Here is a 13,158-nt window from a genome sequence, read left to right as displayed (position 1 = left end):
TAATTTTTTAATCACTTTTTCATCAGTATCTGTCAAAATCCTATCTAAATCAGTCATTTTGTTATAAAATCCTTCCATTTTGGAATCTTTAAGATACCTTGAATGTATTTGCGCATATGAAAACCAATTCATCTTTATACCTTGTTCTTCTAAATTTTGCATCGTTTAAGTTCACCCTTTTCATCTAATAATTCCCCATATCTAACTGTTTGTTCCTTCTTATAAATTATAGGATAAGAAAAGGCTTCAATAGTTGATAACCAAACTGGAATTTTCAAATAACATTGTTTCTTAATTTTCTCCCAATTCAACCATAACGATTCCCGTATATAATGCCTTCTAAAATAACCCTGTGATTTAGTTCCCTTATACCATAGAAAAGCATGCCAACCCAATAGTAAATCATGTCCTTCTAATGCCAACAATCTAGTCTTTCTTAACGTTATCCATTCTTTAGCCCACATTAAATTTGCAGCTTGATAATACAACTCCCAATTAGGGAGGCCAAATCCTCCTCTAGTTCTAGCATCCTGTAAAAGTTTTAATTTTATTCTCGCTTTTTACCTTGCCATATATACTTCAACACAATTTTATTTAATTCTTCAAAATAGTTTTTACCTAACCTAATTGGTATTGTTTGAAACAAATATAACATTCTAGGTAAAATATTCATCTTAATTGTTGAAATTCTACCTATCAGTGACAATTGTAAGTTTTCCCATTTTTCAGATCAGATGCTATCTGCTGCTTAAGTTTAATATACCGTATTTATCGGCGTATAACACGCACAGGCGTATAACACGCATCTTCATTTTAAGAGGAAATTTCAGGAAAGCGCCGTTTCACCCCCACTCCCACCCCCGCGCGCTTCAATCCACAGTGTCCCATTCTGCCTGCCTGCCTGCCTTAGTTTCTGGTTGTTTGGGAGCAGCTTCGCTGAGAATAATAACTATTCGCCTCTTTTACTCAGCCGAAGCTGTTCCGATTCAACCATTAACGAAGGCAGGCAGGCAGGCTGAAGCAGGCACACTGCGGGCGGGCGAGGCGGGCGGGCGGGTGGGGGGGGGGAGAAACGGGCGCTTCAGGAAGCCCCGCTTCTTTGAAGCAGTTTCTTCCTGTGCTGGTGGAGGAGCGAGAGAAGCGACTGACAGAGCTGACCCAGAGAGAAGGACAGGCTTGGTTGCTTCCTCCCTCCCCTTCTTTCATTTGTGTCCTTGATCCCGATCCCAGCAGCATTCACGAAGGCTTCTTAACATTATATCGGCGTATAACACGCATACATCATTGCCCCCTATTTTCAGGGGGAAAAAGTGCGTGTTATACGCCCGATAAATCGGTAGTTATTCTCTTTCAGTGTAGTACATCTTGGCGTCAAATATATCCCCAAATATTTAACTTTATTCGTAACTTGAATTTTCAATAGGTCTGTCAGTTCTTCTCTTTGTCTTAATAACATGTTCTTTGTCAAAGTCTTTGTTTTGTCTTTATTTATTTTCAAGCCAGCCATCTCACCATACATCTCTATCTTTTCGAATAATTTTAAAGCTGTCTCAAGAGGATCTTCCAGAATAAAGACCAAGTCGTCTGCAAAGGCTTGCAATTTAAATTCCTCCTTTTAACTTTCATTCCTTTTATATTTGTATCCTCTCTAATATTTCTATTTAAGACTTCCAAAGTCAATACAAATAACAAAGGAGATAATGGGCATCCTTGTCTTGTACCTTTTTTAATATTAATAGAGTCTGTAAGTTCTCCATCGATCATTACTTTTGCCGTTTGCTCATAATATATGGCTTCTATTGCTTGAATAAATTTTCTAGCAAAGCCCATCTGTTCCAATAATAATAACATAAATCTCCAATTCACGTTATCAAATGCCTTTTGGGCATCTAAGAATATCAAAGCTTTTCTTCTTTCTTGCAGTTGTGCAGTGCAAAAGAGCTTATATTGGGCTTCCTGGAACAGATTGAACAAGCTCCTAGGGAACAGACATCCGCAGCTATTTTACTTCTGCTTAAATCCTTGCAAGAAGGTAACAAGTGTCTTAATTTTCAAACTTTGAAATGATGACGGATGGACTGCCAATTTATTTGCATCAGAAATACCTGGGAACCCTTCGCCTGATAGCTTATCTAGTTGCAGTTAAGTGGTTTCACACACAAAATTTTCAAAAGTCTTCCAAGGCTGTAATTGTTGGAAAATACTTAAAGCACCCTTTAAAAGTAACAGGTAATAGATTTTAGTTTCTATAAATCTGTTCAAGTCCACTTATAGGAAGGACAGGCAATTGATTCCTACTTAGTCAACTGATCTTTTTGAGATGGGTGCAAGAAGAAACTCCTAGGATGCTTAAAATCAGCCCTTATACAAATATAAGTGAAAATCCTGAGGTGTTTATTAGAAAACAAACAACCTAAATCACTTCTAAATCTCTGCCAAGATCCAGGAAGTGATGAACTATGAGGTTAAAGCAATATGTTTTATGGCACTAGTTTAATACTTGCTAAATCATAATCTGGCTAATATGAAGCTATGAATTTTCTAAAACTATGGCTTCTAAAAATATGGCTAAATATTGACTGGTTTCACACCTCCTATTTCATGACTTGCTTTAATTATAGTTTGTTGAGCAAGGCAAACATGGTTTATGTAAAATGAAGCAGAAGACATAGTTCAGACACTGTTCAAATGTCATGGCAAACTAAACCAAGCAAATCACATTATATCTTTGAAGCAAGCTAATGGTTGTTCTTTTCTTAGATCTGCATGCCAAAAGTATCTTGGTCTATATACTCAGATAATAAACTTGAATGCTCTCTAATAAATGTTTTTCTTTTTTTTTTTAGCACTTCTTAAACTTGATACTAAGAAAGCCTATTCAGTGGGGTTGTCACTGTCTACCATTTTGAGCCAACTTTCCCTTCTCCCCATTCCTTACACAAAAGAGCAACTGCAAAAAGACCAGCACGGGCTTTGCCAGTGCCTCAATGCTCTACCACAGTTTGTCAGACCATTTGTCCTTGAAATTGTTCAACACATGGAGACCATATCAGGTGGCAATTGCAACGATCTAAAGGAGGAACTACTAGGATTGTAAGTAAGCCACTTTTGCTATGTAAAGAATCCAACACCATAGGTTTTACAGCTACTTGTAAAATTGCACGTAGCAATTTCAGAGATCGATCAGCAGAAAATGTAGGATAAAACTCAGTGCATACTCTTTCACTAATACGTTGCATGAAATTGTTTTGTAAAACATAATTCATCGTTTAGCACAGGTAACCCAAGGCAATAGGGTATGTTAAGCAAAACATCAATTCTTGTCTACCTGTGAACTTGATTTTTATTACATTTTTTTCTTTTTAGTTCTTTTTATTAAATCTCTATTACTTTAGTTCTATTGTGAAATTACCAGCTTCATTTTTATTATAGTTAAAATATACCAGCTATGTCTGAAGTCATATTTTGGGAAGACAGAGGGATTGAGATACTGGTCTACAATGTTTCACTAGTTTCATGTTGATTTTGGATAATACTAGTGGATTCTGTAAAGAAGAGCTTGAGATTCTGTAACGGTTCCATTTTTGGCCATCCTGCTGGTTCTTAGTTCTAAAATACCTCAAATAATACAGGTCTGTGCCGGCGCTCTTTTTATTTGGTGTCTTGACTGATTCTCTGATGTGCTCTACTTTTGTTTCCAGTTGCCTGAAAAGTTTAAAATATCCATTGCTAATGGCAGAGCTTGATCCATTGCCTGAAGAGATGGCTGAGAATCCCCTAAGGCAGTTTGCAGCGGAGATAGTTGTAAGTCCACCTTGGGCTCGTCTTCTTTTTCTGCCCCAGTTGTAAACGGAGTTAACAGTTATTTGTAAAATGATTGGCAAACTCTGGCTTCCTATCTGTGGTTATCAAGATTCATGAATAGTATTCCTGAAAGCAGGGTGATTCAGATAAGGGAACTACAAACAGCCCCTTGAAGTGAAGAAATGTGAAGATACTACAGATGAATTCCACTTTACTATGCCGAAAGAAGTCCTGATGAGAGTTTGTTCTATGCAGCTTCATTGATAGTATCCGCTGGAGGGGAATTACAAGGGGTGGGGAATCACAAGCACATGGTTATATCATCTCAAAAATTTGAGAGATCTTGTGTCGTATATCAATGGCATTATTACATAAGCATGCCATTTGTGCAATACCATCAGGACTTATTTTTTGCATCATTGCTGGCTTATATATGCTGCTGATCTGATTATTTACTCCAGTATAAATTTGTCTATGTGCTTTTCATGCCAACATGAGCTTACATGTACAATTGACCTACTGGTACTACAGCCTACCTGAATCTATCTCTGTGTGTACATGTGTATATGTATATGTGTATATGCGCGCGCGCGCGCGCACACACACACACACACTCTTCAGTAAATCTGTCCTGAGTAAACTTTTTAGAATTTCATTAAAAATTCTGCAAATGAAACATTTGCATATACCCAATGTGTAGGGAAGGTAGACATTAAACTCTTCAGCTTGGTTCGCATTCATTCTAAATTTCCTTTTAAGCCCATTTTAAGAAGGAAATGATGCTTTGGTTCAACTCATAACCTACATGTAGTTTGCAGATGAGTGACTAAACTAGAATAATAGATAATTATAATAGCGGGCGCATTGGTTCAGTGGTTGAAGACACTGAGCTTGTCAGCTGGAGAGCTGACAGCCCAATTTAAGACCTGAGCTCCGCACAACAGGGTGAACTCCTGTTATTTGCCCCAGCTCCTGTGTACCTAGCTGTTCGAAAGCATCCAAATGCAAGTAGATTAATAGGTACTGCTTTGGCAGGAAGGTAACAGCGTTCTGTGCACCTTTGTTTTATATGCTGGCCATATGACCACAGAAATTGTCTTCGGACAACACTGGCTCCCTCAGCCAAGAAACAGAAATTTGCAATGCACCCAACAGTCAGACACAACTGTCAGGGAAACTTTACCTTTAAAACAAACCATTTATGTCATGATCAAACTATTAAGACACAATGTGCTGTTGGGTTTTGATTATGAACCAACCCATTATGATTTATTAATAATTAACCAGTGCTTTTTAGATAGTTAATGTCATAGCGCAGGCAAATTTCTCACTATAAACTGATCATCACCATTATGAAAATGATGATGGAATAAGTAGAACTATGGAGCAGTATCTTTTTGTCCTAATAGTTCTGAGGCATGTAACTGAGAACAACAAAGCTCTCTCCTTTTCAAGAGCTGGTATAGAAATTTTATGATTTAAATATTAAGTTTATTAAAATTAGGGAAGTAAAAAAATTAAAGTTCATTTTGTCTTTTTGTTATCAAATGCCCTAAATAAACTTCGCATAGATAGAGTAAGATATTTAGCACTGATCCAATCACAAAGAACATCTCCAACATCAATCTCCTGTAGAACAGTATAGAAAGAAAGGCAGAGATCCAATTAAGGCTTAAATATCTTTAAATGGGACAAATGTATATGAATGGAATTTACACAAAAGCAAAAACTTATCTTTTAAAAATCAGAGGCAATTTCTAGAAACTGATAGACTGATAACACCAGAAAACAAAATGCTATAAACCAGGTCTAAAATGTTTGTTAGAGATAGTCCTTAGCTTTCTTTTCTTGGATAATTTTATTTATTACATTTGTTTGCCACTATCTTTCTGCAAGGTGACTCCATAGACTATATCCTTGCAATTCCCGTCTCCATAGATTGCAGCTGAAGTGTCAGACACAAATTACTTAAGGTTTTGTTGATTCCTGAGAGACATTTAGGTTCAGTGCTTCCCTCATCTCCTTTTTCTCTCAGGCATTCTTCTTAAGTATTCTCCACTTTCTTTCAGCCCAAATTTTTTATCCAGCAAGGCAGAGTAAAGGGGAATATATTGGGCATGCTCCAGGCCTCCAGCCTACTTATTTTGTTTCTTTTTTAAAAAATGATTGAGAATTTCTTTCACTTCTTTCTCTTTGCTTGACCTTCTGCATATATGTACAGTATGAGTTACCATCACAGGAGGGGGATATTCCTTCACTGCTCTCATTCAGTGAGGCTATATCTCAGTAGCCCAAAAAGGGAGGACCATAGATCTATTTCCCTTGTGTCTGTGCTTGTATTTGAAGTCATTATGAACTTCTTGCTCTGGCATCTGAGCTATGATGTTTGGAACCTGAGGCTTTTTGATTGTCATGTGGCACAAGGTTCCGTGAATGAGAACTTGCACATTACCACAGTATTATAGACAGTAAAAAGTATGAACGTCCTTGAAATATTATATAAAGAGATGAGATATTAAATTAAGGAAGGCATGTATATTTTCCTTCTTTAGGGGGAGTGAAATTCATGCTTACACATTATGTCTGGGTGCATTTCAACATGTTTCATTAAGATGTTTAGTCATGAAAAGTAGTACTGCATGTTGGTGTCTCTTTATTTGCAGCAGGAGATATTCTGTTGTTTTTTTTAACAGAGAATTTTAGCAGATATTAGAGAATTATTTCCACAAGTGCGATTTCAACCAGTATGTAAAAGTGAAAACTGGGATGATGAAGACATATCAGAAATGGACAAGCAACAATCTTCAGATGCTTTAGCATGTCTATCTTATATAGTATTTGTTCAGGACTGCTTTGGTGTTGACTGCCTCCCAATAGTTTTCAAGTAAGTACAACATTGTACTTTTTTTTGTAGGCTTGGAAATTACTATTTGGCTAAATAGCTGAGGTATAGAAGATACTGTATTCCAGACCAGCTCAGCAGGGATGCTTGGCAAAAGATCATTCTAATTTGGGAGGATGAAATTAAGGATCAGGTGATGGACAAGCAGACAAGACCTATTTAAGGGAATAATATTTACACTAGGCCCCATAGACAAAGTCAGGCCCCATAGGCAATTTAGTATATAAATTATTTTAAATGTTCAAATTGATTACCGTATTCTTTTCAATAGCTCCTTGTTTGATGTATGACATTTGAACATTCCTAAATGCAGTTATACTTTCTCTGAAAAAAAATTAATAAAATATAGTGGTTGGCATACAGTACCTAACATCCTGCATATAGGTTTTGAAAGATATTAATTTTAGTGCATTTTTAAACCATCCCTGCCTTCCAATAGAGCATAAAGACCTGGTTCTGTCAGTTGGCTTGTGGCTCCAATGGAGGGGTACCATATTGGAGGTGGTGAATAATTTAACAACGGATCCCACCCCTCTTTTCATCATACTCCCTCCCTCTCTATCTTTTTAACTAGGTTGATTTTTAATAGTATTTCATACCTACCTACATACATACATAATATAAATGCACAATATATTATTATATTATTAGATGGCAACTTTATATAGTTTTCTCTTTTAATATTGTAGCTGCTCAAAATTATTGTTCAGTAAGATTGGTGGCTAATGAATTTTACAAATCCATAATGGATCATACAAATAGGATAAAAATTGTATAATTAGTAATAGTTGAGAAAAAAGGCCATACCTTTAATTTTATTTAAGCTATTGCTAAGTAAATCAAATGCCTAAAAAGTAGAAGTAATATCTAATCTGAAATATTCAATTCTACTGAACAAGACATCTCCCTAATAAATCACTAGATATTAAAATAGTCTCAACACAAAGTACAAATCCTAAATTTTTAGCTACTTCTTTAGGAAGTTGTTACCAATTGGCATGGTATTAGACTTATTGTAAAAGTATTGTAGTCCCAAAATATTTTCCATACAGCTATATACTTTCCACAATTTTAAATAAATAATTGATAACTACTGGAAATATAATCAGTGTATAGCATTGACTTGCATTCCAAATCTGGTCTGCACAGTTCTTGAATGTGGCAAGATTGTTTTATCAAGTGTCTGAAAGACTATATTAAAATTAGCAAAAAGTGGGGACATTCTTGGCATGTGTCCTGTCTCGTTTTTATTATCCCTTTAGGATTATCTCCTCTATAATAAAAATGAGACAAAGTTACTTCTTTTTATCCAGAAATAAATTCTAAAGAAAATCCAATTTCTTTATCATTTGTACCAGAAACTTGAATTACATATTTGCAAAACCTTTTTCTGCATCTAATGATGCCAAAACTACTGCTTCATTTTCTTTCATTGTGGAATTATTATAAATCTACTAGTAGTCTGATATGCCCTTTCATAAAGCCAGATTGTGCAGAATGAATTAATGAAAGTAATGCTTTCGTTAAGCTTGCCAAAGTAGCTGTTTCTGGAAGATTAGTTCTATTTAAAAAAGGCTTCCCTCTGGGACTTATAATATTTCCAGAATATACATTCTTATAAAATTCCCAGAAATGACAATTAGTTTCTGCTTGATCACTATGAATTATCCCCATGTATCTCTCATTGCTGTTGTCTTATTTGTTCCAGTTGTTTTAAATGAGAAGTTAACAGTGTAGCAGATTTCTCCCTTCACAATAAAACTGCTTAATATGTTCTAATAACTATTCAGTTTTTTAAAGTATATAATGAATCAAACAACAATTAAGTTGATCTAAAAGCATGATTGGCTTCCAGAATGTGAATCTTCACATATATGGTTAAACTGTCATGTAGAAATCCTTTAAAGGCTCTGTATATTTGGGGGGGAAATTCCATTTCTTAGATTATTGTTGATCTGAGGTTTGTCTATTGTAATATTACTTCCATTAGTTGAATTTTTTCTCATGATCAGTGATATTACTTGCTTGTGATAAGAATTTATAATTGTAATTTTGACTAATTGAGCATCCATCAAGGTCCTTAGTAATAATGCCATCTTGAACATGCAACATGCGTCACAGATAAAAAAGTATAGCCTTGCTTGTTTGAATATAACTGCTACTATATATCAGGTAGATTACACTTTTGGATGTAAACTTGAAAACATGCCTCCAAGTGGGGTCGCTCTTATACGCCGGGAGGACTCGACTCCCACTTCGAGCTTGAGTTGCAGCCGGGAGGAGGCTGGGGGAGCGGTGTGTGTGTGTGTGTGTGTGTGTGTGTGGCGGGTGTCACTCGCCACGCCCGCAACCTTTCCCCTCTTCCTTCCTTAGCGGTGGGGAGGAGAGGATTCAAGATCCTCACGTGTGGCGTACTTTTCTTTTTCTTTTTTTCTTTTGCACGCAGGTTTTGCATGCGCGGCTGTAGGTTAAGGATGGGGAGCCCGGGTGGGTTATCAGGTTTTACGGTGCTTCCAACATGTGCGAACGGTGGAGAGCGGAGAAGAGAGCGAGCGAGCGAGCGCCCGCTGGTGAAATCCTGCCGAAAGCAACACTGGGGAGGCAGGGTATAAATTTACCAGGTTAATGTAGCAATGGTGATTAATGCCCAGAACATTGTTTGCGGGTATTGGTGTGTGTGTGTGTGTGTGTGTGTGTGGTGGTGAGGAGAGGTTGTCCTTTGAATGCGGAAAAGTAGGTGTGACCTTGTGTAGGAAAATAAAGAGATCCTTTTTAGTGTGTTTGGCTTCTTTGCCTCCCCTCGTTCGTTTTGACGTGGAGATAATGGCCTTCGGGCGGGAGGGGAAGAAAAGCGGTAGCTGGATCATTTCAAATTTCACTTACTCTCCTGCCTCACTTCAATATGTCTGAGCGACTCCAGATACTGGAAGACTTTTTGAATGAAAGTGTTACCTCCATTTTTTTTTTTAAAGAGGGCCACTTGGGGAAAAAAAAAAGATTCTAAGGAATTCCTTGTTTCTTGATTAAAGAGAAGGCATTTTCAGTGTCCGGGTTTTGGTGTGTGTGTGTGTGTGTGTGTGTGTGTGTGTGTGTGAGAGAGAGAGAGAGAGAGAGAGAGAGAGAGAGAGAGAGAGAGAGAGAGAGATCAGCTGTATTGAGAAGAGAACGTTTCCTGTGTTCTCATTTTATTTACAACATATTTTACGCTTAATGGTAAGCAATGAAAAATATTTTTAAAACTCATTTCTAAACTCCATAGCTATTTGCATATTCTTGGTTCAAAATTGGATTAGCTCATTTCAAAATTGTCCAAAGCAGAAAAGTGCGTCAAAAAAAAAAAAAGTGCAAAAGTGGAAGGTGTGTGGAAGAGGGGGTAGTCTTATACGGCGAGTATATAACAAACTCTATATTTTGAGTGGAAATGTTGGGGGTCGCTTATACGCCCAGTCGTCTTATACGCCGGCAACACGGTAAGCTTGAAAGATATTCTAGCTCTATAAACTTTCCCCCCCTCCTGGAAGTCTTGTCTCACTTCACTAACAGAACCAAAATTAAATTAAATTCCACAGGAATGATAATCTGCCCTACTTAATAATTCAACTCAATTTGCAGAAAAGTTATGTTAAACAACAGATTTCTTGTAGAGTGTGACTGAAATAACCTATTTGCTTAAATAAATAGATGTTTAGTTGGCTGCAAGAATTCATTCAAGCCATTTGGCAGTTGAAAATGGAGATTATATAGTGATTTTCAGACCCAATATTTCATGTTTAATTAGAAAATTAAAATATGTCTTAATTAAAACCAGGATTCCTTTAGCAGATGAAGAATTTCCACTCATATTAAACTGATTGTTCCATTGTGTGACAAAAGATGTTTCTCATCTGTAATTTATAAAAAAAATATTTTCCAGACTTAGTTATGGCTCTGATTTAACCAAAGAAAAGTCAACACTGAAAATATTTACTGTGAGGAATGATAATTAAACTAACTTTTGGTTAAAATACAAATATAGGTAATGCAAATGTCATATAATAAAAACTCCAATTAGCATTTCTAATTATCAGCATATTTATGAATAGTTATGTATTATGGTAGGTACCATAGTGCTAATTAAAGAATAGCCTGCCTGTTCTTATATGAATAAACAAAAGAAAGAAGAAAGGAATATTTTCCCCAGTTTCTAAGGTCTTCCAGCATTCTGAGATTGTAGCCTCCTGTCCCACCCTCTCAAGGTATGAGTGTTAGAAATAAATGGAGGGTGGACTAACTTCCTCCGCAACATGGGAAATATGTGCATAAATTATATCACCTCTTTCAAATGTATTATCTCTCTATAGATTGTACTATTATAGTATATTGAAATAGACTCTTCTGAATAGCCATCTTGTATTTATTAAGGGTCATATTACGATCACAGATTATTTTTTTACTCTAGTTAATATAGTTAATATTTTCGCTTACTAAATATTTACTAATAACACACAAAGTTGCCTTCAAAGCAAAGGAGAGAGAGAGAGAGCTCAAAAGATAGAGGAGGGAGAGAAGGAGGAAGAGGAGAACTGTTTAAGCAATTCACCATCACACCAGGAGTACATCTCCCCCCCTCCCCTTTTTGTCTAGTTTGCTGAATTTTCCAGATTATTATGCTCATTGTTTAGACATTGAAAGTGACTGCCTTTATTTGATAAATTATTCTTACATGTATATATCACTCTCTTTTGTAGCCCATCATATATTTTGCAGTGCAATATGGTACATATTAGAGCTCTGTTGAAAAGGTAAGTATGCGCTGTTTCTTTTTTATTTTACATTTCGAAAGATTTAAAATATAGTGTTGGGGGGAAAATAGAGCAATTAATAGTAATTTGTTTGGAAACAAGGGAAGTGTATACTTCAGTCTTATTCGGCTAAATTGTGGTTAGTTCATATATTTAAGGAACCTAGTATGAAGGCTTGATTTTACAGAGTTGGCATTAGTTTTAATATTTAAAGTTGAGTTTGCACTGAACTATAAAAGCTCTCTCCTTAACACTTGGATTTGAGAACATGTTGTATAGTGTTCGATTTCAATAGCCGTGAGAGGACTTGACAAAACATACTGTTATGTGCTAGCCTTGAGAAATGTAGTGCAATAATCCTGTTCTTACCTCTATAATATATTCTCAGAATAGGTTTAATTTGAAAGTCTGTGCTGGGTCTTGGTATAGAACAGACCCTGTATCTTGAAAATATTACATTGGGGACAAGAATCTGAAATTGTTTCTAAAAAAGACAACAAAATAAAAACTTCAACAAACTAGTTGTTATTTATTTTGCAGGACAGAAGAACCTGTTTTATTAAAAGGGCTTGTAAGTATATAATATGCATAGATTATTTTTCCATGTGTTCTTAGAAAACATGTTCATTCTAACTTTTTAAAATTGAACACGCTTTTATGAACAAGCTTGAATTTATGTCAGCTTGCTTGAAAATGAATCAGATTGAATGCTTAGTTTCAATTACGCTGAATTATTCTAATCTGACATCTAATTTCATGGGTGGTTAATAAAGCCAAGCTTGGTTTCTGGTGCCTATGTAGTTTTTGTAGTAATAGAATGAAAATGATTTGCCACTGCCACTGTTTTCATCTAGTATGCATTTTCAATTTCTGGGATTTTTTTTGAAGGTCTCTAGTGCAAATATTATTTACATTCAACCTCACATAACTTTTTAAAAAGATAGCCCAAGTTAAACCAGGTGCTTAGATATATACTACATGGATTTTATTTATTATTACAGTATAATATGAAATGTATTCCTGGAAATACAATTTATTGTTAATGAATGCAGTTGTGTAAGGTGTCATATAACATATCTAACAAAGAAATTGCCATAGACAAAGCAGACTCTTTAGCTGGGTTTGCACACAGCCTGAAAGTTATAGTGTAGTTTTAAAATGTTGAGTGAGTTGAGTTATTGTGACTTATGAAACAGATCAAGATTAGAACAATCTATTTACCTGATATAAAATTAAGCTGTATAGATGGTTGGATTTACACTCTGAACTAAATTCTTATAAGTTGCTTGATTGCAGCAGTTTAAAATTTGGATAATGTAAACAAAGGAGAAGAATTGATTATTCTCCATAAGGAATCTGAATACATTTAAAAATAATATACTTTCAGTGTTCTGTATTTGGGGATTAATATACTGGGAGCAGTGCCCATAGTTTTTAAAATTAATATATCCAACTTAATTTATAGGCTCTTATGGAAAACTGTCTCCTCAGATTGGAAAATAATAGCCTTTTCCTTCAACATTTGGAATTTGAAGGCTGTATTACAACACCTCAGGTAATGTGAGAAAACTATAAACTTTTAATTACACAAATGCATTGTGTTGATGTTTCTCAAGCACCTTAAGAAGATTGTCAGTAGTATTTATTTAGTGCTGTAATGGGACTAATTAA

General features: G+C 35.6%; 1 protein-coding gene across 1 annotated transcript in view; it reads left to right on the top strand.

Annotated features, from left to right (window-relative positions):
* GLMN (glomulin, FKBP associated protein) overlaps positions 1-13,158 on the top strand; it is a 38,970-nt gene that overhangs the window by 10,364 nt on the left and 15,448 nt on the right. The window contains exons 5-11 of the mRNA XM_087960611.1: positions 1,924-2,032; positions 2,847-3,093; positions 3,702-3,804; positions 6,498-6,688; positions 11,434-11,487; positions 12,028-12,058; positions 12,953-13,042. Coding sequence (XP_087816737.1) covers positions 1,924-2,032; positions 2,847-3,093; positions 3,702-3,804; positions 6,498-6,688; positions 11,434-11,487; positions 12,028-12,058; positions 12,953-13,042 — 825 coding nt within the window. The remainder of the gene's footprint in view (positions 1-1,923; positions 2,033-2,846; positions 3,094-3,701; positions 3,805-6,497; positions 6,689-11,433; positions 11,488-12,027; positions 12,059-12,952; positions 13,043-13,158) is intronic.

The sequence above is a fragment of the Notechis scutatus genome, chromosome 3 (genome assembly GCF_049901735.1).
Source record: "Notechis scutatus isolate UNSWTSFEM ecotype Mainland chromosome 3, rNotScu1.2, whole genome shotgun sequence".
Taxonomy (NCBI): Eukaryota; Metazoa; Chordata; class Lepidosauria; order Squamata; family Elapidae; genus Notechis; species Notechis scutatus.
The sequence above is the reverse complement of the archived record's forward strand: the minus strand, read 5'-3'. Positions and strand labels throughout refer to the sequence as shown.